This window comes from Petaurus breviceps, unplaced genomic scaffold, assembly GCF_028583685.1.
Source record: "Petaurus breviceps papuanus isolate PSGF00001 unplaced genomic scaffold, PetGlider_PUasm1.0 90845, whole genome shotgun sequence".
NCBI classification, from domain to species: Eukaryota; Metazoa; Chordata; class Mammalia; order Diprotodontia; family Petauridae; genus Petaurus; species Petaurus breviceps.
In genome coordinates, this window is record NW_027187359.1 from 4,766,635 (window position 1) to 4,792,980 (window position 26,346).

The following is a 26,346-nucleotide window of genomic DNA, read 5'->3' on the forward strand; positions in this document are numbered from 1 at the left end:
TTTGAGGATTTACACTGCAGAGAATTCATAAAAATTATTGTAAATGTTACAAAGCTTTCCCAAGAAACAAATGTTATTCAACATCAAAGGATTCATAATAGAGAAAAATACTAGTAATGTCTAATTTAGTAACTTATGTATTTGTATTAAGTATGTTTTCTATAAATGCCATAAATATGAAGTTTTGTTTCTTTCTTAATCTATTCTGTAACTAGTCAATCATTCTCATTTGTTAAAAATAAATGTCTTTGATGACTTTTTTTTAAAAAGATGAAATGTTTGAAGGTGTTTAGCATAGTTTCTGACACATAATAGGTGTTTAATAAATGCATGTTTACTTCCTTCCCTTATACATTCATACAATTAAAAAAACTAAATGCAGGACTTTAAATATACCTTTTTAAATGTAATTTTTATGATTTTGGCCCAGCCATCTAGCCCTGTGAGATAATTTTGAGATACCTTTCATTTCTCATAGCAGAAAGCAGTGAAAAGAGGCATGGGATTGGAATGAGAGAACCTGGGTAAGATCTGAACCCAGATAATCCTGATTCTAAGGCTTACCTTCGATCTACTATGCCATGAAAATAATCAGTGTTTCATGATTTTCAGGTAAGTGGCTTCACCAAAGAGATATTAGCATTAAGAAGTTGCTTAAGGAGGGAGAAAAATTTGGAACTCAAAATCTTACAAAAATGAATACTGAAAACTCTCTTTATATGCAATTGGAAAAAACACAAAATACTATGAAGGGGGAAAAAGTCACTTAGAATACCAGAGATTGTCTAGGACGGTGGGGTCCAAGCTATCAGTTATGAGCTAGAAAAGACAGCTGGTTGTCAATTTGGACTGTTCCCTAAACATGTCATGTAGATGTGCTACAGAGGTCAACATAAAGGACCCAAGATCCCATGTAACCCAAACTTTACCAGGTTGAGCAATTCCTCTACTAAAGTCCCCCAAATAGCCATCCAACATGTGTTTGAAGATTTCTAGTGAGTAGAACCCACTACCAATGCACTGTGCAAACAAAAGAGCTGGGCATGTTTAGCTTGGAGAAAAGAAGACTCATGGGAGACAGGAGAGCTGTCTTCAAGTATTTGAAGGTCTGTCATGTTGAAAATGGATTAGATTTGTACTTAGCCCTAGGGGGCAGAACCAGGAGCAGTGGGAACTTTGCAAAATAGCCAACTTAGGCTGATGTCAGGAAATGTCCTAACAAATGGGGCAGTTCAAAAGAGGAATGGGCTGCCTTAACAGGTAATGCAACTCCCCCTAATTGTAAGTCTTCAAACAGAGTGTAGGCAACCACTTGTTGGATATGTTATATTAAGTATTCCCTTGTCATAAAGGTCAGATTAGATGACCCCCTGAGATCCTCTTAAACTCTCAAATCCCATGATTATGGCTTGGCAGGAATGTTTTCTCCTACAATAAACTGGCTTAAAGTTACAAAAATAAAGGTTAGAAGCAGTCAGACATTTATTTAGATGGAGAAATGTAAATAGTAGAATTCCACAGGGACCAGTTTTATTTTATGTTTTTGCAAATAATCTAGAAGGAATATGCTGTGAAATATCTAAGATTTCAGATGACATGAAACATGGTCTCATGAGACTATGTGAGTGGGAGGCAGAACCATTTTAGACTTCTGCTGTATACCCCCAAGTTACTTAACAACTGACATTCATCAAGCCTTTTAAGGTTTGCAAAATACTTTACAAGTATCTGAGTTGGGCCTCACAACAGTCCTATGGTATTCTCATCATACCCATCTTTAAAATGGAAGGAACTGAAGCTCAGAGAAATCTAGTGACTGTTCCAGGGTCACGAAGCTAGTAAGAGTGCAATTTGGGTTTTGAACCTAGGTCTTTCTGACTGGAAGTGTAACACTATCCTGCTTTGTGTCTCCTAGCATAAGGCTGAGTTCTAAATAAATATTTGTTGTTGAACTGATTAAGCAATAAGCTTCATTCCAGGGTAGGTTAGTGGGAGGTGATACATTTGAAGGAAAGTCATCTGTACTCCTAAGATTCTGGGGTCAAAAATGTCAGTTGTGACCCAGAAAATGAATCAGGGTGTCCCTACAGACTATTCACTGAATGCACTGGCCAAATGTGCTGAAGAAATCAGGGAACTAAATCATCAGAAAATGCATGGTAAAATAGAAGGATTGATGGCTCTGATACTTCCTGTGTGACCTCAGATAAATCACTTAGTTTCTCTGGGTCTCAATTTTCTCATCTATAAATGAAGGCGTTGGACAAGATGACCTGTAAGGCTCCTTTCAGCTATAAATCTATGATCCTTTGATGATATGAAAGACATTTTCTACTTGTTCAAAATTTTAGTATATACTGTGTAGTCCTGGCCACGCATCAGCAAAGATATGTAAAGCTGAAATAGGTCTTGAGAAAGGCAAGCAAAATATTGGAGGGGAAGGAGAGTTGTCATATGAAAAACTACTTTAAAAACAGGCACTTCACACTCTGGAAAAAGGTTAGAATGGTAGGAAAAATCAAATATGGTGAAATTAATAGGGAAAAACGAAAAGTACCACATTTGGGCTCAAAGAATCAATTGCATGAGGATAAGATGGAAAGGCATTGCTTGAAAGGAATAAATAATTTGGAATTTTCCCTCTGTGTGCATCAAGAGTGTCATATAGCAGCCAAAAAGGTGAATTCAACCTTGGTCTAGATTAGGAGGAGCACAATGATCACAAAAAGGAGGTGATAGGTCTGTTGTTCTCTGTTCATAGTCAGAACACATCTGCTGCACCGTGCTGGTTTGGTACCTTGTTTTAGGAAGGACACCAATAAACTGGAGAGCTTCCAAAGGAAAGTGACAAAGATAGTGAAAATGCATGCTATGCAAGGATTGGTGAAGAAGAGAAATCTCAGAGGGAAAAGATGGTTCTCTTCAAGTGTTTGAAAAGCACTCATGGAGAAGAAAGATTAGACTTATCTGGCTCTTTCCTCACTTCTCACCTGGCTGCGCTATTTCTTCGGACTTCTCTGACTGACTCATCTGCCATGCCTCAGGAAGGTCATTATTGGGATAACCTCATCATCCTATGGGGTGGGGGGGTAAGGGAGAGGGCAGGGCATGAACTCCAAATCTCCAATTAAGGAGAGAGGTCAGCTCATATGTCTCCTCATTTCTCACTTGGCAACAAATGTGCCACTACTTGGGCCTTCTTGGCCAGATTTCTTCTTCTCCCACCCACAATTTTCAGCTTCTTTTTGTGTTTTGTCTCCACCAATTCCCTTAGATTGTGAGCTTCCTGAGGGCAGGGATTGTCTCTCTTCTTTAGTAGTTGCATCTCCAGCACTTAGAACAGTGCCTGGAACTTACAGGTACTTAACAAATGTTTATTGATTATTGGTTTGGTCCAAGTGGGCTGAATGGGTATTGGACAGGAATTGTAGAGAAAAGAATTAAAACAATATTAGGGAAAACTCCTTAATAATAAGAATAGAAAAAAGTGTAACAGGCTGCCTCAGGAAGTGGTCAATTCCCACTCACTGGAGGTCTTCAAATAAATGCTAGAAGAACAAACATTTATTTGGCACAAATGTCAATGTTTATCCCAAGGTAGGGGCTGAATTACATGCCCTGTGAGGTCAAGTCCAACTATTAAGATTCTTGATTCTGGGGTCTGATGATCATTTATATCATTAATCATTTAATATCATTTTTGGACCTCAATAAGAGCCAAAACCTGAACTAATCAACCAGACTGTTTTGCTTTGCTCTAAAATGCCCTTTCCTGTGTTAGTAACTTGAAAGACCAGATAAGGTCAACAATGGCTATTCTTTCTGTTTATGACAGGATGCTTGCAATCAGAACAGTGGGATTTCTCTTATATTGGGGACATACTCCATATGAGGGAAAAGCTCAGGTATCCTGGGATCCAGCTGACACTACTTTGTTAATTGTCTTGTAAACATATGTAGACCATAAATCTGAGGGACACAAACATCCTGGGATTGTCCTAAAACATATAAAAGAACTCTGTCATTCTTGTATCAGGCAGTCAGAACTTAGGTCCTGGCTCCATGTAGCACGTATCTGCTAGCTTTATGGGAATAAATGATATAAATGTGTATCACCTAGCCTGTTTGTCTGCTTCAACCAAACTTTCAGGTCAACAGGATGTAATCCAAATTCATAAAATCACATAGGGAAGGAATGAGAACAGAAAATTGGTGACAGGCATAGATTTGATCAAGTTCCAGAGTATTAAAACTGAGGCTACTTTGGCTTTGAAAGGGACAGATTCAGGACAAAGCAGATAAAGTTCTACTGAACTCAATGCATAGTCAGCTTATGGGACTTATAACCCAAGGGGTGAGCATGGTCTGGACATTTTTAAAATCATTAAAAAGAGAGAGAGAAATTAATGGGTGACATCTCCTGTGGTCCAAGGGTATATACTTAATCTCTGGCACTTAGTAAATGCTTGATGATCAACTGATTCGTTAAAACATTTTTTTTTAAATAAAGCACTTACTACATGTTAAGTATTCTACTAAGTGCTAGAGATATAAATACAAGCAAGCAAGATGGTCCCTGCCCTCAAGGAGCTTATATTCTGTTGGAAGACAGTATATAAAAGGGTCCTGAAAAGTAGAGGGGAAGACAGGAGGACTGTCAGTGGCTGGGAAGCAAGCCTAAGGCTTGATTGTGGGCAAGACAAGGCGAAGCTCACTGATCAGAGTCCAAATTGGCTCCAGGGGCATAGTCCAAGTTTCCAGTGGGGACAGTGGGTTAGGGGATGAAGGCAGGAGTGCAGGTATCATGGTTTGGAGCAGGGAAGTGATTAATTGATTTGTGGTAGATATCACAGGCCCTTCCTCATCAACTTCCTTTGGTGTTAGTGTCAGAGAAGGCCTAGGCTTAGAACATACTCTCTGGTCTTACCCAGTATGATAATACACACATCCTTGTGGCATGGAGAGAATCAGTCTGTCTTAAATTATAGAGCTGGGCCTCCTAGCTCAACTGCCCATTCACTGAGAGACAGTAAGTTCTGGCTACACTCTGTGCTTTGGGCTCTTCTGCTATAAAAGAGATTTAAATCCCTCAGCTTTTGTCTCTTTCCCCTGGTTCACAAGGATTCCCAATAAGATCAATGAAATCAGACCCTTCCTGGAACTCTGTGTTCAGTGGAGAAAAAAAAGAAAACTATATCTGTATATATGAAAAATGACCAAACAATAAGAGCTGGTCAAAAGTAGAAAAGATGGCCATAGAAAGTGGTTGATTCCCACTCCCTGGAGGTCTTCAGGTAGGTGCAAATACAAGCAAGCAAGACAGTCCCACCCTCATGGAGCTTATATTCTAATGGGAGACAGCACGTGAAAGGGGGCTAAAAAGGAAAGGGTTGGGAAGATAGAGACTTAGCTGTAGGTAAGATAAGGCAAAGTATATACATATATATGTATGTATGCATTACATATGTATATATACACATAAAGTATATATAATATATACAAAGTATATTGCATAAACATTTATTATATACACAAAGTATATACAACATATATGCAAAGAATATATGATGTATATATAAAGTATATATGTGTATGCACATATACTCACACATATGTATATATACATACAGATATATGTATATAATACACATACACACATACGTACATATACACATATGCATATATATGTATAACCTTGAGAAGATCTGGAGAAAATTTCTCTAGAGGAAAACTGACATACCCCTAATATTACAATGGACCTGTGATCTCTCCAATGATACAGATTGCATTCCATGTATATCTATCCATCCATGGCAACTCTGGTCCCTGCCCTACCACAAATACACCATGCATGATGTAGCTGAAGTGCTGGGAGCCTACCTCCTTTCCTCCTACCACTGCAAAAACACCAGTGACCTTGATGTCACAACACAGCAGCCCTCCACTCTGTAACATGGCCATATCATGTACTTTCTCACTTACACTTTTATTTCTCTCATGATGTCTTTTCCCCCAGTTCTTCTTTCAAGGTCCTTATCTGATCCATGTCACAACCTGCCCTCTCTCACCCCCACACCCTATGGACCTCTCCAATGCTCTCTTGCTCTCTGTGCAACATTCTTATTTCGTTACAAACTCTGGTGTTCCAAGACTTCTAGCTACATAACTTTGGCATAAAAAAATGAGCCTTTATTTCTGAGAAAAGTATAGGTCTCTAAAGAAGCTTTCTGATTTCTCATAGGCAATCCAGGCTGCTCCCCTTGGAACCCAATTTATCACTCATTTTTATTCTGTCTTGGATATATCTACTGAAAGAAAAGTTCTACAATTTTGCAGCTAAAGGCATTTCATAATTAGAGGAAAATGAAGATACAAAATGATATTGAAATGGATGAAGGGGGAGGGGGTGAAGATTATAGAACAAAAAGCTGATTGAAGAAGGAAAGATAGAAATGAGGGCATCAAGCATTCTCAAATATTAAGGGTATGACTCGAAGGATGATAAAACCTTTACAATCACTGAGGACAAGAGAATGTACAGGGTGAAATTGCGAGGGAGGGTGTTTACCTTACATCAAGAAGGACTTCAGCTAATTGGGATTTAGTTATTCAGGGAAACTGATAACTCCTTGGGGGGGGGGGGTGTTCTTCAAAGATCAAGAGAGATACCTTTCTGTACTATCAGATTAAGATCCTCAAGGCTGGGGGGGGGGCCTCTAGGGACAAAGACTTTGGAGATATTTCTTCATCATCTGTAGCATTTACAAAACAAAACAACATGGGCTCATACTAAAAACCCTTTTTCTGTTTCAATATTATAACACCTTTTAATAGAAAGCAGAAATATTGTTCTATGATCCTATTTATGGATTATTTTAAGCATTTAATTTATAGTTTAAGGTTTTAAGTGGGTTCTTTTATTTCTTGGGTTGGTGGTTTTTTTCCTCAAACAATAGGGATTTGCAAAATTGTAAAAGAAAAAACCGGATTCAGAAAACAACAAAATTTTATCAATTATAAATGAATCAACGAATAAGAAATTATTAAGTACTTACTTTGTGCTAAGCAACAGTGATAAAAATAGAGAAGTAAGACAGTCTTTGCTCTTAAGGAGTTCACGTGCTAATAAGGGGATAGAACATCTAGAGGAGGTTTCAGCTGCCAGTCAGCTGGAAAGGCCCCCATGATCCTTAGGGTACAGTGAAGGGCAAAGTACATGGACTGCATCTTCTTTGATGTTATTTCCACAACTAAATTCAAATCCATTTCTGGAGTGTTGAACCATTTGACAGCACTGTGACTGCAGCACCTGCAGCCAGGCTGCATCTCCACCAAGGGCTAATTCCCCAGATGAGGGCTATGGGGGTGGGGATGGAAATAAGACTGATAGTCTAGGGGGGAGGAGAGGTGGGCCACTACTATTTTTTTTTAATTCTTTAATTTATTAATTTGTTTGTTTCCTTTTAGTTTACAGGATTCAATTCCACAATTCCTTGAATTTCACATTTTGTCCCCCTCCCTCCCTTTCCTCCCCATGGCGTCTTATAATCAAGTATAGGATCTGTAAATACTTTCACATTATACAATGGTCAGGTTATAAGGATGGATTGTACCAGCTGGAATGAAAAATGGTAAAGAGGACATAAAATCAAATAAGAGAACGAAAAAGATCAGGTATTTTGCTTCCACCTGGATATAAATTTAGTTCTTTCTAGTTCTTTCTCTGGATGCACATTTTTCTCTCCATCGTGCGTCTTTTGGGATTGACTTATATCCCTGCATTGTTGAGAAGAGTCCAGTCTATCAAAGTTGGTCATCACACATACGATGTGTCTGTAATTGTGTACAAATTCCTCCTGGTTCTACTCTTCTCACTCATCATCAGTTCTTTTAAGCCTCTCCAGGTAAATATGAAGACCACTTGCTCCCCGTTTCTTATAGCGCGATAATATTCCATAACATGCATATACCACAACTTGTTCAGCCATTCCCCAATTGATGGACACCCCCTTAATTTCCAATTCTTTGCCACAACAAAAAGAGCTGCTATAAACATTTTTGTACATATGGGTCTTTCTCCCATTTCTATGATCTCTTTGGGATATAACCCTAGGAGTGGTATTGCTGGATCAAAGGGTATGAAAGTATTTATAGCCCTTTGGGCATAGTTCCAGATTGCTCTTCAGAAAGGCTGGATCAGTTCACAACTCCACCAACAATGCATTAGTGTTCCAGTTTGCCCACATCCTCTCCACACTACTATTTTTTTTAAGCAATTGGGGTTAAGTAACTTGCTCAAGGATACACGGCCAGTTATTTTTGGGTATGGTGCTAAGTATATGAGCCTGGATTCGATCCCAGGTCATCCCAACTCTGGAGCCGGTGCTCTTACTCGCTGAACCACCTGGCTGCCTCAAGGGTCACTACTATTCTTGAAGTCCTCAAGTTCAGGATCCTAGGCCATCTCCATCTGGGTCTGAGGGGAGGTGATAGGTGATATCATCTCCTAACTTCCTCTTACTTTACTTCTTTCCTTCCTTCCTTGCTATTTCTTTTTCTTTCTATGTCTCTCCTCTCTCTCTGTTCCCTCTTCTCTCTCTCCGCTCTCTCCTTTTTTCCCTCTCTTCCTTTCTCCCCCTCTCTTCTTTCTCTCCTTCCTTCTTTTCCTCTTCTCTCTCCCTCTTCCTTACTCCCTTCCCCCTTCTCCTCCCTCTCTTCTTCCCTCCCTCCTCTTTCTCTCTCTGTTCCCCTTCTCTGTCTGTCTCACTCTCTGTCTCCCTCTCCCTCATTCCCTCTCTCCTCCTCTCACTCTCCCCCTCTCTCTCTCTCCCTCCTTCCCTCTCCCTTCCTCCCTCCTTTCGTCTCCCTTCCTCCCTCCTTTCTTCTCTCCCTCCCTCCCTCCCTTTCCCTGTCTCTTTCGACCCCCACAGTGGGTCTAATTATATCATCCAGCACTCTCCCTCTGCCTAAAGCGATTACTGTCAGTTAAACAAGTCAGTAGACACTCAGTCTCTCCCAGTTCTTACGTTCAGTGAATGAACACCAAGACAGGCACAAAGGGAAAGAAATGGGACACTTAAGAGAACATCATAAGACTAACAACTGGTGCAGACAGACAAATTCAATTCCAATTCAAGAGCCATCGCTGAATATAGAACACTGCTGGGCATAGGGCAAGATCCAAAGTTTTAGTGAGGCAGTCCCTGAACCCATGAAGTTTAGAGCTTAGTTTATCTGGGAACATGACATATTATACCCCTCTTCTAAAAAATCACAGAAAGGGGCAGCACAGTGAATAGAGCACCAGTCCTGGAGTCAGGAGGACCTGAGTTCAAATCTAGTCTCAGACACTTGACTCACCTATTAGCTGTGTAACCTTGGGCAAGTCACTTGACCCCAATTGCCTTACTTTCCCCCCTCCAAAAAAAAATCATGGAAAGCAATATATGATAAGTGCATAATAAAGTGCTATGTGATATTTGACTTGGGAAAAGTCATTATCAACTGAGAGAGCAGGAAAGGCTTCATACAGAGTTGGCCTCTGAGCTGGCCTTTAGCCAATGGGCAAGAATTCAACAGACAGAGTTGGGAGAGGGAATTCCAGGCACAAGAAACAGCATAAACAAAGGCATGCAAGTGGGAAACACCAGAAGGGTGTGGGACAGAGGGTAATCCATCTGGACTGATGCAGACAGAACATGGTGGAGAGTGGGACAAAACCATGCTGGAAAGGTAGATTAGTTAGCCATTGAAGAATTTACTCTCCAGGCAGTAGGGAGCCATTACACGGTCTAGAGCAGAAGAGTGATGTGATCCAATGTATGAGAAAAATTGTCATGAAGGTAGCTATCATTTATATAGCAGCTTAGGATTTGCAAAACCACATACGTGATCTTATTTTGATACAATAACTCTGTGAGGCAGGTGCCACTATCATCTTCATTTTACAGATGAGGCACGGAGACTTGCCCAGATTCACACAGCTAGCAAGTGTCTGAGGCAGAATTCAAACTCGGGTCTTCCTGATTCCAAGGCCCATACTCCTTCCCTGTACCACCTAGCTCCCTCGGCTAGCTGGACTATGGATGTAGACATTGTCAGACATAATTGGTGTATTGGTCGGTTTTGCTAAACTGCTATTTTTCCTCTTTTTTTTCTTTGTTCTAAGGGATGATGCAATATAATGGAGTTATTTATGCTCCTGGCCCCATGACCAGCCACAAACAAACAGCTAGGCCACATTCCCCTATGGAGTCACCAAATCCTGCCAGATTTGGTAGAGTTCTCAGAAGCTGATAAGCAAATGAGCCTAAGGTGGTCCCCCAAAGGGCTTCCCCTTGCCGAGCTTCCAGGTAGACTCCAGACCCCAGGTGGCAAGCTTCCAGGGAGGCAGTGCCCTCCTCTATATTGCCAGACCATCCACTGGGCACTCCTCCCTCATTTGAGTTTGGTCATTAGACCAAAACTTTGTCAGTCTGTTGTTGCTTGTAATAGCATTGGCCACGTGTCCCACTTTAGTCATTGCAATGTTACTTTTGTATCTTTCCCTGAATTACATAATTCTGGACAGTGGCTGCTTTAATAAATGCTGGTATTCATGTCAGACCCAAAATAGTTATTCAGACCAAAAAGCTATGACTCTGAGGGGTTTCTTGGTCATCGGCGCCTCCCCCCCAAGACTCCTTTGCCCTTTCCTCCCTTCTGTCTCCCACTACCATCATACGGCTGACTAAGGAAGGTCATGAATAGAGAAGCATCAAGGGAAAAAATGTGATATCAAATATGTGTGTGTGTGTGTGTGTGTGTGTGTGTGTGTGTGTGTGAGAGAGAGAGAGAGAGAGAGAGAGAGAGAGAGAGAGAGAGAGAGAGAGAAAGAGAGAGGGAGACAGGTAAGGGGGGAGGGAGGGAGAGAGAGAGCAAAAGGGAGAGGGGAGAGAGAGAGGTACAGAGATACAGAGATATACTAAGGAAAAAAAATTTTCTAGAGATTTAGAAGGGATAAGGTATGGATTCAGTGATTGAAATGACAGAATTTTAAAAGCAAGACATCTGCCCAAGGAAAAGCAATATAGTTCTGGGAGTGTAAAGGGAGGACAGAGAAACCATGCTGGAAAATAAGGCTTATAGATGATGCAGATACCTCCAACCTGGATGTTGTGAATATTTTCTTCAAGAAGAGAGTAAGGAGGGGCTCACAGTGGTGAGCACTAAGCAACAAGGCAAAGAAATAAAAATGACTCTCTCTTAAGAGATTGGAAATGCCTGGCCTCCAACATAGAAGTCACTGTAGAATCAGACATCTAAGGGCAAACTGGTTAGGAAAAAAATCAATAGCAAATTAGAAGAAAGGATGAAAATGAAAACACTGCATGTGTTTCCAGAAGTTCCAATCAGACCTGTTTTCAACCAACTGTGGATTTTGAAAAGTGGTAAATAAGCAAAAGCAGACATTGACCATGACTCACCATTACTTGGAGAAGTTTAACTTTTCCAATGATCAACACAACAAGGAGGTCAAAAGAACCCAGAAATAACCTCAGCCAGGAAACATTCCATCTCCTGGACAAATGGAGATTTGACAGTGCCAAGTGCAACAATGGTTTAGCTCAGAGGCATCAAACTCAAATGGAAATGGATCTTCAGGCTGTACTTTGACTTAGAAAACCACACATTAAGATCAGCTATATTGTATTGTATTTTTATTTGTTGATATTTCCCAATTATATTTTAATCTGGTCATAATCTGGTCAGTTTTGTGAGCAGCCTGCAGCTGCCAATTTGACACCTCTGGTTTAGCATACAAGTTTATTTACATAACACTGGGATGGTCCTATCTAGAAGATTAGAAATGGCAGTAACTGAAGAAATAGTGAAAAGCAGTTGAGGAGGAAATGAGCCTGCAGAGAACTTAGTATGAGATCCAATGCAGCTGGAGCATTACAAGAACATTTGTAGACTAGATGACCTATAATCAACCAGATCAGCTCTTATCCCTAAGACCCCACATAAGTTCACCAACATTCATCTTGACCCATTATCTTACTTTGTCCTATTGCTAGATTCTGTAGAGTTTTGTAAAATCCTTACATTGGTATCCCCAGTACATTAGATTTACCTGCTGCTGGCTCTGCTCCTCCAAGTTGATCTTCACTTCAAGGGACTGCCGGGCTTCAAGGAAGGCCTTCCTATGCTTGCGGTCAGCCATGTAGTAGGACATAATCCCCACGATGATGGCGCACAGGTAGATGATAACATTAGCCAGGATCTGTATTCCAGGGGGAAGACAGAAGAGTCAAGAGTGAGGTAACATTCCAAAGGAGAGATGTAAGAAGGTGATGAGGAGATGTGGTCAATGTAACAGTATTACTAGATAGCTGTGGCACCCTGAATCGTAGCAATACTTCTGAACTTGATCTATTAATGGAGTGCAATGGAATCTTCCCCTTCTTTCATCTCCTCTCCCCAGAATACTCCAATAGCCCCTTAGTGGGTATCCTTGCCTCTAGTCTCTTTCCTATCCAATCCATTCTCCACAGAACTGTAGAAGAGATAGTTCTAAAATATGTCTGATTATGTTACTCTGTCACTCCCCTGACCAGTGGAGTCTAGTGGCTTTCTTTTACTTCTAATATTGAATAGAAATCCCTCTATCTGACATTTAAAGTCCTTTATAACCTGGCTCCACACTATCTTTCCAGGCTTATTATACTTATATACATTCTATGGCCCAGCCAAACTATCAGGCTATTCCCCCTACATGACATGCCACCTTCTTTCTCTGAACCTTTCCATGGGTTATACCCCATGCTTGTAATAATAATAAGGTAGCATATGAGCAAGGAAAGCAGAACCAGGAGAACTTTGTACGCAATTACAGATACATCGTATCTGTGACGACTAACTTTGATAGACCGGGCTCCTCTCAGCAATGCAAGGTTAGAAGACAACTCCCAAAGACTCCTGATGGAAAGGGATATCCACATGCAGAGAAAAAACTGCAGAGTCTGACTGCAAATCAAAGCAAACTACTTGCTCTCTCTCTTTTGTGTTTTGTTTTGTTTTGTTCCTTCTTTCCCGTTCACTCCATTGGTTATAACCCTTCTTTACAACTTGACTAATATTTAATGTGAAGTTAGGTGCAGAACCTATATTTGATTGCGTGCTGCCGTGGGAGGGTGGGGGAGAAAACCTGGAACTCAAGGGATTGTGGAATTGTAAACTAAAAGTAAATAAATAAATTTTAAAAAATAAAAAATAATAACGAGCTAACATACAGACAGCACCTACTAAGTTCCAGGCACGTAGCTAAGTACTTTGCAAATATCATCTCATTTGAGCCTCACAGCAATTCTGCAAAATAGGTGCTATTATTATCCCCACTTTACTGTTAAGGAAAATGAGGCAAACCGAGGTAAAGTGACTTGTCCAGGATCACATATCTATTAAGTTCCTGAATCAGGATTTGAACTCTGGTCTCCCTGACTCTAGGCCCAACATTCTGGCACCTAGCTGCAATATACTTCCTCCTTACCTCGTAGAACCCCTAGTTTATATCAAAGCTCAGCTCACACACCACCTTCTACATAAGACCTTTCTAGATTTTTCCAGATGATGATAATATATCCCTTCCCTCCCCCAACAAATGACCTTGCATTTACATTGTATGTGTATACATTTACTCTGGCAAACATTAGTTAGGGAGGCAGTAGATAAGATAGAGAGGGCTGGGCCTGGAGTCAGGAAGACCTGAGTTCAAATCTAGTTTCAGATATTTACTAGACTCTGGGCAAGTCACTTAACCCTGTTTGCCTCAGTTTCCTCATCTGTAAAATGAACTGGAGAAGGAAATAGCAGACCACTACAGTGTCTTGCCAAGGAAACGCCAGATGGGGTCATGAAGAGTTGGAAACAACTAAAATGACTGAACAACAACAAATATTTACTATGCGGTGTGTCCAAAAAGTCCTACTGCATTTTCAAGCTTTAACAACTTTGGATGTATTAATGCTACAATTTGAAAAAAAAAACTGAAAAGTCAATTGTTTAAAATTTTAAAATATTGATCTGTTTCTTATTAAAATTCAACATAACCACCCTTTTGTGCATACTTTGCTCTAGTTGACTTTTAAAGTTTGCAAAAACTTTCATCAGCTGCTGCTGAGTCCTTGAAAGGATTGACTTTGTTATCCTAGCCTCAGGAGGGCCTGAAACAAAAAGTAAAATTTTATTATTTAAAATTCACAAAACTAAATAAGCATAAAATAAGAATAAAAGAAACTAAAATAGTTAACCTTTTCAAATTATGCTTTTTGCAAGTTTGTAACATTTCTGTTTTTGAAGTTAAAAATTGCTTTTAAGAAGCAATCTTAAAACTGCACTAAGATTTTTGGGATGTTCTGTATATAGTCAAATGCTTCTCTAGGTACCTGTTTCCCTCAATACATCAAAAGCTACTGGAAGGCAGTAAAAGTTTATTTTTTGTCTTTAAGTTGCCAGTGCGAAGACACAGCATGATATAGTAGGCAGAGAGTCACCAGCCTCAGTCAGGAAGACTAGTGTTCAAGTCCCACCTCTGACAGGGTAACCTTAGTTAATTTAACCTTAGTGCCCTAGAACAAGTGCTAATCTGCATTACTAGAGAGAATGTCATCACTGGGAGTTCCTAGAGATGCCAATGAACTCATATATCTAGTAAAAAAAAAAGACAAACATAAAAACCATCAGTGTCTGGCTCATAGTAGGTGCATAATAAATGCTTGTTGACTGACTGACATTTGAATCACTACAAAGAAGTGACATATGGTAGTGGTTGGGGCATTGAACTTAGAGTCAGAAGACTTGCCTTTTTCTAGCTCTCTGGGTCTCACTTTCCCAACTGTTAAATGGGGATATTATATAATGGAACATTTCTGTCTTTCAGAGTTGTCATAAAGATCAAATGACATGATGTATGGGAAGTGGTTTGGTCTCCCTGTCTCAAATCTCTCCCTATTCCAGTAAATTTGCCACACAGCTGCCAAAGTGATCTTCCACAAGAGCAAGGCTGCCCCTACTCAATGAACTCCAGTGGCTCCCTATTGCCCCTAGGATCAAATATAAATAGCTCTTTAGCTTCTAAAATACCACATTAGCTTCACAAACTGGCTCCAGCCTATCTTTCCAGCTTCATTGGACATTACTCGCCCTCTGACACTCTGTAATCCAGCCGAACAGGTCTCTTCTCTGTTCCTCATTCATGAAAGTCTTTCTTCCATCTCAGGGTTTTTGCAATGATTGTGATCCATGTACCCCTTCTTCAGAGAATCCTTCAAGACATAACTTAAACATCATCTTTATTGATCCTTACAAATACTAATGTACTTACTCCCAAATGACCTTATATTTGTCCTTTTTCTGTTTATTCAGTATGTACTTCTCTATATGTAAACATACTTGCTGTATCCCCCATTAGAATATCCTTTGTATTCCCAGTACCATGCCTGGCATATAGTAGGCACTTAATAAGTGCTGGCTGATTATTTTGTAGCTTCGACACTACATAAAATGAAGAATTTCAGAACTCCATTCATCCATAGTTATGGCACTAACCTATTCCCTTGGCTTATGACAACTCTGAAGACGGAATCCCATGGGGCAAATTATCACCATTTAGAAGTTGTTAAGCATTCTCCTTCTGTGGCACAGTAGCCAAGACACTGGACTTGGAGTTGGAGGGCCTGCCATTTGCAGTGCTAGATGCTAGAGCAGCCCTGTTGCTGAGAAGCACCAAGGAGATGCTATAGTGTAGACTGTAGACGCCTGGCATCTTTCGATGCTTATGGGATGGATCAGAATCCTCAGTAAGGGCTTCCTGTGCCACCAGGTTGTTATGTATGTTGGCTTGTTAATGTAGTTTCATGGGTGTATCACTGGAGTAAAGGAGGAAGGGGAAACTCTGGGCATATGGCCTTAGGGGAAAAAGTTTTGGCAAGGAGAAAATCAATGGTATGGCTATTAAGTGGTGCCAGAAGAAAGTAAAAAGTTGAAAACCTAGGTTTAAAAGCAACATGACCCATTAGTCTCAAACTCAGATACCACATTTGGTTTCAGTTGGTAGTGCTCAGTGGTGTCTAGGCACTAGTGGAATGGAAAGAGCCCTGGCCAGGGAATCAGCACTGAGGAAGGAGTCTCAGCCTTGCCACTAACTCATTGTGTGACCTGGGGCAAATCCCCTTCTTCTCTCTGGGTCTCAGTTTCCCTATTAGAAAATAGGGAACTACTAAAGATTTTTAATAAGGGAGTAGGTCTGATCTAAGATTTAGAAACATTCTGTGAAAATTTACTCTAGTAGCCAAATAGAGGAAGAACTGGAGAGGGGACAGGATGGAAAGAGGGAGACTAACTTGGAGATTATTGTGAGAGGTGATTATGGCCTCAACCAGAATGGCTGACAATGTGAATACAGAGAAGGGGACAGCCTGGAGAGGAAGAATCAACAAGACCTGGCATCTAATTAGATATGAATGGAGGGAGTGAAGGATAAGGAAGGGCTAAGGGTGACTCTGATTAGTGATAATGGGTGAAAAGATGGTGGTATTTTCAACAGAAACTTGGGAATTTGAGAAAGAGGTGTTTTGGGGCGGCCAGGTAGCACAGTGAGTAAGAGCACCAGCCCCAGAGTCGGGATGACCTGGAATCGAATCCGGACTCAGACATTTAGCACCTACCCAGAAACACCTGGCCGTGTAACCTTGAGCAAGTTACTTAACCCCAATTGCTTTTAAAAAAAGGAAAGGAAAGGAAAGGAAAGGAAAGGAAGGGAAGGGAAGGGAAGGGAAGGGAAGGGAAGGGAAGGGAAGGGAAGGGAAGGAAAAGAGGTGTTTCTAGGGGAGAAAAGTTCTGTTTTGGATGTGTTGAATTTGAGGAGCCAGTAGGATGTTCAGATGTCTAGCTGGCTGTTGGGGATAAAAAAAAAGAGTGATTAAGGCTGGTTTTTATAGATTTGGGGGTCTTTGGGAATCATCTGTATAGAAATGTTAACTGAACTGATGGGACATAGAGTACATACTTGGCTTCCAGCCAGAAGTCTCTGTCTGGGCCAGGTAATTCTGAGTCTGGCCAGACAGCCTGAGATGGGTGGCTCTAATCTGATCTGGGTGATTCTAAAATGGATGCCTCTGGTCGTGTGGGGCTAGAAGGCAACAGAGGAGCTAGAGTTTCTCCAGATATGGATATCCATCAACTTCCCCACAAATGTAAACTTACTGCCCTTCCAATTAGACTTCCCCTAGCCTCTTTTAATGCCTCAAGGTTTGAGAAATCAAATAATTAATGTTGTTCAAATTGCTGGTATATTAGGACATACTCACATAGGATTTTAAATTTCAAAATGACTCTTAGAGATCATTTAGTCCAACATCCTTACTGACAAATCTGAAAGCTTTAGTTCACTGGTCTTGTGACAGCTCTCTCATTCAATTAAACAAACATTCATTAAAGATTGTCTACATGTAAGGCTCTATGCTGTTGCTGGGGTATCTCTTTTACTTAGTGCTTGGTTTTCAATCTGTTCTAAGTAGTTGAAGCTTGAGGATAAAACAGCAAGAACAAGGAGAGATACTTACTTAACTAAGAATATAGAGCTAAATTCTTATTTAGTACTTGGTCTAATGGATTATGGGTCTCAAATCTATTACCTAGTGAAAACTGGTCTTCTCACAGCCTCCAGAGAATATTATTAATCTCTTTATCCCTTTGTTAAGTCTATATGTAATCACAGTGACAAGTTTTTGTGCAGAGGTACAGAGATTTGAAATTTAGAGCCTTAGGACTGGAATAATAATAGCTGATGTTTCTGATTTGTTGCTTTTCTAATTTTTTTCAGTCATATGTCCAAAATATTGACTTGTTTCTCTCTTTTACAGATGAGAGCATTTGGAGATATCGATTTTCTCCTAATGATCACATTATTCTAAAAGTGTTTGGCATTATGTGTTCTAAGTTGTGACATATTATCTCATCATTTTCTTTGGTGAAACTTTCTATAATAACAGATGTTTCAAAAGCTGCTAAGTATATTCCCATCTCTGCCCTTTACAGATGAGAAAGTGGTGGCACCTATTGTAGATGGCATTTTTAAGAAGTTTGGCCACAAAGCAATTTCCAACTCATCCTGACCCAAATGGAACTCATTAACTTCAGACTTCCCTCATTGCTGCAGTGCATCTTAAATCATACAAGTTCACATCAATCTCCCCTCTTCCTTCTTCTTCACTCAAGATCTCACATCCAACAAGTTGCCAAATCTCACTGATTCTCTCTCTGTGACAACTTTTCATTCATCCCCTTCTCTCCATGCACAGAGCGCCACTACCACAGTTGAATCCTACATCATTTCTTGCCTGAATCATTACAATAGTATCCTAATTGGTTTTTCTGATTATACTCTTTTTGGCCGCCAAAATAATGTTCCTAAAATACAGACCTACCCAATAAAATCTGGCAGGAAGAGAAAGAAAAAAAATTTCATTTAAAATAACTGCAAAAAACATAAAATACTTGGGAGGTCATCTCCCAAGACAAATCCAGGAATTGTAAAAACACAATTGCAAAATGCTTTTCACACAAATAAAGACAGATCTAAACAAATACAGAAATATTAATTGCTCATGGGCAGACCAAGCTGATATAATACAAATTACAATTTTACCTAAATTAATTTACTTATTCAGTGCCATACTAATCAGACTACTAAGGAATCATTTTGTAGATCTAGAAAAAAAATTAATAACAAAATTCATCTAGAAGAACAAAAAGTCAAGAATATCAAGGAAATCAATGAAAAAAATGTAAAGGGGGTGGCTAGGTATTGCAGTGAATAGAGCACCAGCCCTGGAGTCAGGAGGATCTGAATTCAAATCCGACCTCAGACACAACACAAAACTAGCTGTGTGACCTTGGGCAAGTCATTTAACCCCAAATTGCCTTACCTTCCCCTTTCCAAAAAGCAAAAAATAAATAAATAAATAAATAAAAAGAAACTCTGGTGCATCAGCTCAAGGATAGCCAAAAGGAGAAATGACTAATCCCCCTCAAAAAATTTTTTTAAAAATGTAAAAGAAGGTGGTTGGGTGGTACCAGATTTCAAACTATATTAAAAAGTAGTAATCATCAAGACAATCTGTTACTAGCTAAGAAATAAAGGGTGGAGCTGTGGAATAGATCAGGTACACAATACACAGCAGTAAATGACTGTAGTAATCGAGTGTTTGATAAACCCTTAAATCCAATCTTTGGAGGGCAAGAACTCACTATTTTCAAAAAAATTGCTGGGAAAACTAGAAAATAGTTTGGGAAAAACTAAGCACAGACCAATATTTCACACTGTATACCAAGACAAGTTCAAAATGGGTGCATGATTTGCACATAAAGTGTGGCATCATAAACAAATTAGGGGAGTATGGAAAATTTTACCTGTGAGATCTGTGGATAAGGGAAAAGTTTATGACCAAAGAAGAGATAGAGAGGAACACAGGATGTATCATCAATAATTTAAGTTTTAAGTTATAAAATTATCTACACTCTTTGACCTAGCAATGCCACTACTAGGTCTGTATTCCAAAGAGATCAAAGGAAAAGGACCAATATGTACAAAAATACTTAAAGCAGTTTTTTTTTTGTGGTTTCAAAGTGGGAATTGAGGGGATGCCCATCAATTGGGGAAGGGCTAAACAGGCTGTGGTATAAGATTGTGATAGAGTACTATTGTTTTGTACGAAGTGACAAGCAGGATGATTTCAGAAAAATCTAGGAAGACCTATATGAATTGATGCAGAGTGAAGTGAACAGAACCAGGAGATCATTGTACTCAGTAACAGCAATATTGTACTATGATCAGCTGTGAAATACCTAGCTACTCCAATCAATACAATGACCCAAGACAATTCCAAAGGACTTATGATGAAAATGCTATCTATCTCCAGAGAGAGAATTGATGAACTCTGGGTTCAAACTGAAGTATAATTTTTTCATTTTATTTTATTTTTCTTGCCTTTTTTTCATAACATGGCTAATACAGAAATCTGTTTTGAATGATTTCACATGTGTAATTGATATCATATTGCTTGTCTTCTCAATGGACAGGGGAAGGACTGATGAAAGGGAGAGAATCTGGAATTAAAAAAATTTTTTTAAGGATGTTAAAAATAAATCAATGATAATTTTTTTTAATAAAAAAAAAAAACCCAGACCCAATCATGTCACTCTTCTGTTCAAAAATCTTTAATGACTCCCTGTTGCCTTAGGATAAAATACAAACTCTTCATCCTAACACTTAAAGCCCAATCTGGCTCCCACTTACCTTTCCAAACATTTTGTACTACTCTCCTTCACACACTCTATGACCACATCAAACTGACCTATTAGCTATACTCTAAACTTGACATTCTCATCCTGTCTCCCTGGTTTCGTGTAAGCTGTCTACCCGGCCTTCTCACCTCTGCCTCTCAGAATCTCTAGCTTCATTTCAGTCCTCAGCTCAAATACAAACCTCCTATTGAAGCTCCATCTAGTACCCTTTTCCCCTCCTCCCTACAGTGCTCTCTCCCTCCTGAAATGCCTTTGTAATGAAAGCCACAGTACATGTTGTTTCTTGCACACACCCGCACGCGCGCGCGCGCACACACACACACACCAGTTAAAAGTTAGGTTCCCAAGAGACTGGTCCAGAGCCTTCTAGTCAGTCAATAAACATTCATTAATCACCTACTATGTGCTGGGCACTGTACTAAGTGCTAGGGATAGGAAAGAGTCAGAAGGCAGTGCCTGCCCTCAAGGACCTCACAATCTAATAGAGGAGACAACAGACAAACAAATATATACAAACAAGTCACATAAAGACAAGAAGGAAACAAATAAGAGAGGGAAGGCATTAGAATTAAGAGGGCTGAGAAAGGCTTCCTTTAGAAGATGGGATTTTATTGGGGAGTTAAAGGAAGCTAAGAAAGTCAGAAGGTAGAGATGAAGAAGAAGAGAATTCCAGGCATGGGAGATAGTCAGAGAAATAGCACAGAGACGAAGTTTGTGGAACAGCAAGACTGTCAGAGTCGCACGGCTGGTACTTCATAATATTTGTTGACTTGAATGAAATGGAATCTCATCACCTCTAGGATATAAGGCAAATTCTTCAGCCTGGCATTCAAAGCCCTCCATAACTCCTACCTGCCTTTCTAGGCTTTTTGTAAAACATTATTTCCCTTAACTCCCCAACTTTTCTGCAGAACTGACCTAAGCAGTTCCCAAACTCATGTTCCATTTTCCCTCTCTCTGTGTACATTCACATGAGTTTTTCCCCTTGTTTAAAAGGCACGCCCTCATCTTCCCCTCTAAAGGCTTCAAGAATCAACTCAGATACTACCTCCTCTAAACTTTTCTTAATCCTGTTGGTTGATAATGCTCTCCTCTCAAACTAGGGGAAGCAGAGGGACTAAACATTCACATGATGCCTACTATGTGCCAGGTTCTGTGCTCACCACTTTACAATATTATTTCATTTGCTCCTCATAACAACCTGGGATTGTCTCCTGGGTGCTGTTATTATCCCCATTTTATAGATGAGGAAGATAGGAAAGACTGGGTGATTTGCCCAAGTTCACACATCTATTAAGTATTTGAGGCTGGATTTAAATTATTTTATATTTTCTTATCTGTGTACATTCAAGGCAGCTTGGAACAGTGAGAAGACAGAGCACTAGACCCAGATTCAAATGCTGCCACAGACAATAGCTGTATGACACTGAGCCAGTCACCTTAATTTCTCTATATTCAGTTTCTCTATCAGTAAAATTAGGGAGGGGGAAAAGGGCAGGGGCTGATGCAGATCATGAGACATAGAATTGAAAGGTACCAACCTCATCATTTTACAGAAGAGGAAAATGAGGCCCACCTCTCTTCCACTTTACTACTCTGAGTTCTTATGTGTTCACACACATTATATCTGGGTCCCATCTTGAGGATTTTACCCAGTTGCCTGATATGAAAGTTAAAAAAATAATAATACAATAGTCTTGACCACAATAATTATATAGTACTGTCATGTGTGATATACATGCCTTCTTAAATCCGTGAAGAAAAAGAAATGTGTACTGTGTTCTTTCTCAAGCAATAGTAGCAATATTTTTAAGTTTTAAAAAGACTAAAAAGTTGTGTTTTTTGCAGTCTGGTGTAGTGGATAGAGGGCTGACTTTTGGTGAAGAAGACCTAAGTTCAAATCCTATCTCTCGCACATCCTGGTTGTGTGACCCTGAGCAAGTCACTTAATTTATGTCTGCCTCAATTTTCTCAACTGTAAAAAAAAGAAAGAGGAACAGTAATGGTGCCTCTCCTCCCAGGGCTGTTGTGAGGCCAGATGGTATGATATTTGTAAGCTTTTGGGAAATTGTAAAATGCTATACAGCTGATGGCTATGATGATGATGAGCACTTTATTAGGGAATTGCTGCTGATGTGCCCCAGTGGAGAGTTTCCACTTCAGGAATTTGGCCAATTCACAAGCTCATACCAAAAATTGTAAAGCTATTACCATCCTTCACTTTAAAACAAAATCCAAGAATCAGGGTTTGAAGGGACCTAAAAACTCTAGTTCAACCTCCCAGTGTAACGTTAATGGGATTTAAGATCTTCCCAGATCATTAATAGGCCTCACATGGAGCCCATTTAGGGAAACTTGCTCAGGGGAGGCTTGCTTGTAGGAAGGCTTTCACACTTTTTGCTAGTTTCTAATTAGGCCCTGAGTCAGGAGGGTTGCGATGCCCTCTGGCTCTGAGAAGTGTATAAATACACTGTCGGTATTATCTTTGGGGGCTGGATTATGAGAAGGATCTTGTGATTCTCTGGTTGAGATTCTGAATGGCTGTATGTTCAGAGCTCCCCAACTGCTCAGATGTAAAGGCTCTCTCGATCCAGGGATGTATGCAAAGTGTACAGCAATGCTGCTTTGACTCAGGCAGAGCCCTGTATGTTGGTTTTTATTTCTCTGCTTGTATTTGCTCTGAAGTTCAGGGTGCTGACTTTTCCTCTAAACTAGTGAATGTAATTCAAAAAGACTGTTGACCCCTTAAACAGCTATCTTTCCTAGTAAAACAGATCTAAGAGCCTGTGCTAGCAGCCAGCCGGGTTATGCCAGTGTGGTTGCCGCTACACCCAGTCAATGTAGGAATCCCTTCTCTAACATCCTTGACATTTAAAGTTTGGAAAGCACTTTACATAGATTTTGTATTTGAGCCTCATAACAACCTAGACAGATAGGCACTTATAGCATTATTACCCTCATTTTTCAGTTCAGGAAACTGAGGCTCAGAAATATCAGGTGACCTGTTTGTGGTCACATGACTAGTAAGTGTCAGAGGCAGAAATCTTCCTGACTCCAGGTCCAGCACATTATCCACTCAGTCAAACTGTCTCGCCAGTGATGATCCAGCCTATCCTCAAACAGTTGTTCCTTGAACAAAAATAATGTATTTTTTCTAAGGTTTGTCTCAATTATAAAATGTTATTAACCTTTGTGGAATAAAAAGAATCAACTCCTTCTGTATAGCTCCAGGGGCAGCTAGGTGGCATAGTGGACAGAGCACCAGACCTGGGATCAGTAAGACCTGAATTCAAATCCAGCCTCAGACACTTACTAGCTGTGTGACCCTGGGCAAGTCACTTAGCCCTGTTTGCCTCAGTTCCCTTATCTATAAAATGAGCTGGAAAAGGAAATGGCAAACCACTCCAGTATTTTTGCCAACAAAAACCCAAAAGTGGTCTTGAAAATTTGGACATGACTAAAATGACTGAATAATAACAATAACAAGTGTAGCTCCAACTGGGACCAAGAGGTAGAAGTTACAGAAGTGAGTTCAATTCAACATAAGGAACAATGAGAGCTAACCAAAAATGGAATGAGCTGCCCGAGGAAGTAATGAGCTCCCCATTCTTGGATATATTCAAGGTTGAATAACCACCTGTCAGTAATTCTGCTAAGAGGAAGCCTGTGCTGTGTGAGAGACTGCTGCAATCCTGAGGTGCTCTCTATGCCTAAGACCTTGAGTAGTTTGCAGCAAAGCTTATCATATAAAATGATCTCCAAGGTTCCTTCCAACTCTACATTCTATAATTGTGGAGCTATTAGGTGATACAATATTGAAGTCTTTTGCCCTGGAGATCTTTAAACATGGAATAGATGACCATCAGGGACAGTTTAATAGCAGTTTTGCCTGGAGACAGAGGAATAATCCACATAACCCCTGGTGCTTCATTCTGTCCTGAAGATTCCCTGACACTGACTAGAATGCCATCTCTAAACAGAGATTACTAACAATTACTCTTACAATATAGATGTGACTACATTGGAACTCCCCCCAACCCAAGGTCCCTGGTGAGACAGGGGATTAGCCATGAAGTCTAATTCCAGGTCCTCTTGTCTTAAGGAACTCAGAGATTACATTGTTTTCTACTGCCATGGGGATGCACTGTAGCATCTCTTCATTAAAACTTGTTTAGATGTTTTGGAAAATTAAAAAAAAGACTCAGAGGAACAGTGTGGCAGGAAGGAACCAGGGGAGATGATGCCTTCAGAGCTGAATCTGATTTTTCACAATACAAAGAATGAGACCTGGTCTCCCTTCCACAGAAGTAGAGAAGAAAAGGACCTGGACAATTTGATTTGAGCTTGCCAAAGTTTGCCAACCAGTGACGTCATTTGTCATTCTTTTTTTTTTCTTGTTGGAGGGGGGAAGGCAGGGCAATTGGGGTTAAGTGACTTGCCCAAGGTCACATGGCTAGTAAGTGTTAAGTGTCTGAGGCCATATTTGAACTCAGATCCTCCTGACTCCAGGGCTGTGCCACCTAGCCACCCCCAGTGAAGTCATCTTTTTTGGATTAAGGAACTGTTTCCAGAAAGTACATATATTAAACTGAGATATGGGCCCAAAGGCATCTTACCTGATGAAGAAAGTGTTGGTGGTTGGTATTATTCAGTTATTTCAGACTTTTTGTGACCGCATTTGGGGTTTTCTTGGTAAAGATATTGGAATGGTTTGCCATTTCCTTCTTCAGTTCATTTTACAGATAAGGAAACTGAGGCAAACATAGTTAAGTGACTTGCCCAGGGTCAGACTGCTACTAAGTGTCTGAGGCTGCATTTAAACTCCAGGGCCAGTGCTCTAACCACTGTACAACCTATCTGCCCAGGAAGTGTTAGGGTTGGAATCAAAAAGATCAAATTTTAATCCTGCCTCTGTGTGTCTAGTGGCATGTCATTTACTTTCTCTGAGATTGACTTTCTCATATGTAAAATAAAGATAATAATATTTATAGCATCTACTTCATGGGGTCCCTGTGAGATTCAGATGAGATAACAGATGTAAAGTGTTTTTCAAAAAGTTAAAGTGGAACAAAAAGACTTATTTTAAATGGAACTCATTGATCAACAAGCAAGCATGAGGACACCAGCACGGAGTAACACATCAGGAGAGTTATCAAATCGAATGGCCACATGGAAGTCCCCCAAGGGAAAGGCGGGTCAAAGGTGACACTGATGAGAGGGCAGTGGCAGGTGGAGGGCAATGCACAATGAGACCGAAGCTCTGGGCAGCAAGGGGGTAACATGAAAGCCCTGGGCACTGAGTCCATGTGGCTGGTCCTCGACAGGATTATGCCAAGAGTTCTAGGGTCTTGGAGTCCTCAAAACAAACTTTTTAAACATCATATTTTCCATATCTTCACAGAACAACCTATGTAGATTTCCATGTGTAGAGCTGTGCTTTAGGGCAGCTAGGTGGTGCAGTGGATAGAGCCCCAGGCCTGGAGTAAGGAAGACCTAAGTGCAAATCTGGCCTCAGACACTTACTAGCTCTGTGACCTTGGACAAGTCACGTAACCCTGTTTGTCTCAGTTTCCTCATCTGTAAAATGAGCTGGAGAAGGAAATGGAAAACCCAGTATCTTTGACAAGAAATCCCCAAATGGGGTCACGAAGAGTCAGACAGAACTGAAAACAACAAAAAATTTTGACTTTCAAAAAATCACAGGCACAGAGTTGAAAGGAACCTTAGTGACTCATTTCCTCAGGTCTTTTATTTCACTGGTGAGGCAGCAGGCCTAGTATGTTATCTAACATCCTTTGGCAGATTAGTGCCAGAACCAGGACTAGAAGTCAGGTAACAACAATCATTGACATTCATATACTGCCTTGGGGGTTGTCAGAATGCTTTACAAGTATTCTCTCATTTGACCCTTACAACAACCCCAGGAGGCAAATGCTATTATTATACCCATTTTACAGAAGAGTAAACTGAGGCAAAGAGGCTAACTGATTTGCCTACAGT

The 26,346-nt window shown here is 40.2% G+C and overlaps 1 protein-coding gene across 1 annotated transcript in view; it reads right to left on the reverse strand.

Moving 5' to 3' along the window:
* The window catches only part of ADCY3 (adenylate cyclase 3), a 136,650-nt gene that overhangs the window by 85,577 nt on the left and 24,727 nt on the right, over positions 1-26,346 (reverse strand). Inside the window, exon 3 of the mRNA XM_069071985.1 lies at positions 12,116-12,265. Within this exon, the coding sequence (XP_068928086.1) occupies positions 12,116-12,265 (150 nt within the window). The remainder of the gene's footprint in view (positions 1-12,115; positions 12,266-26,346) is intronic.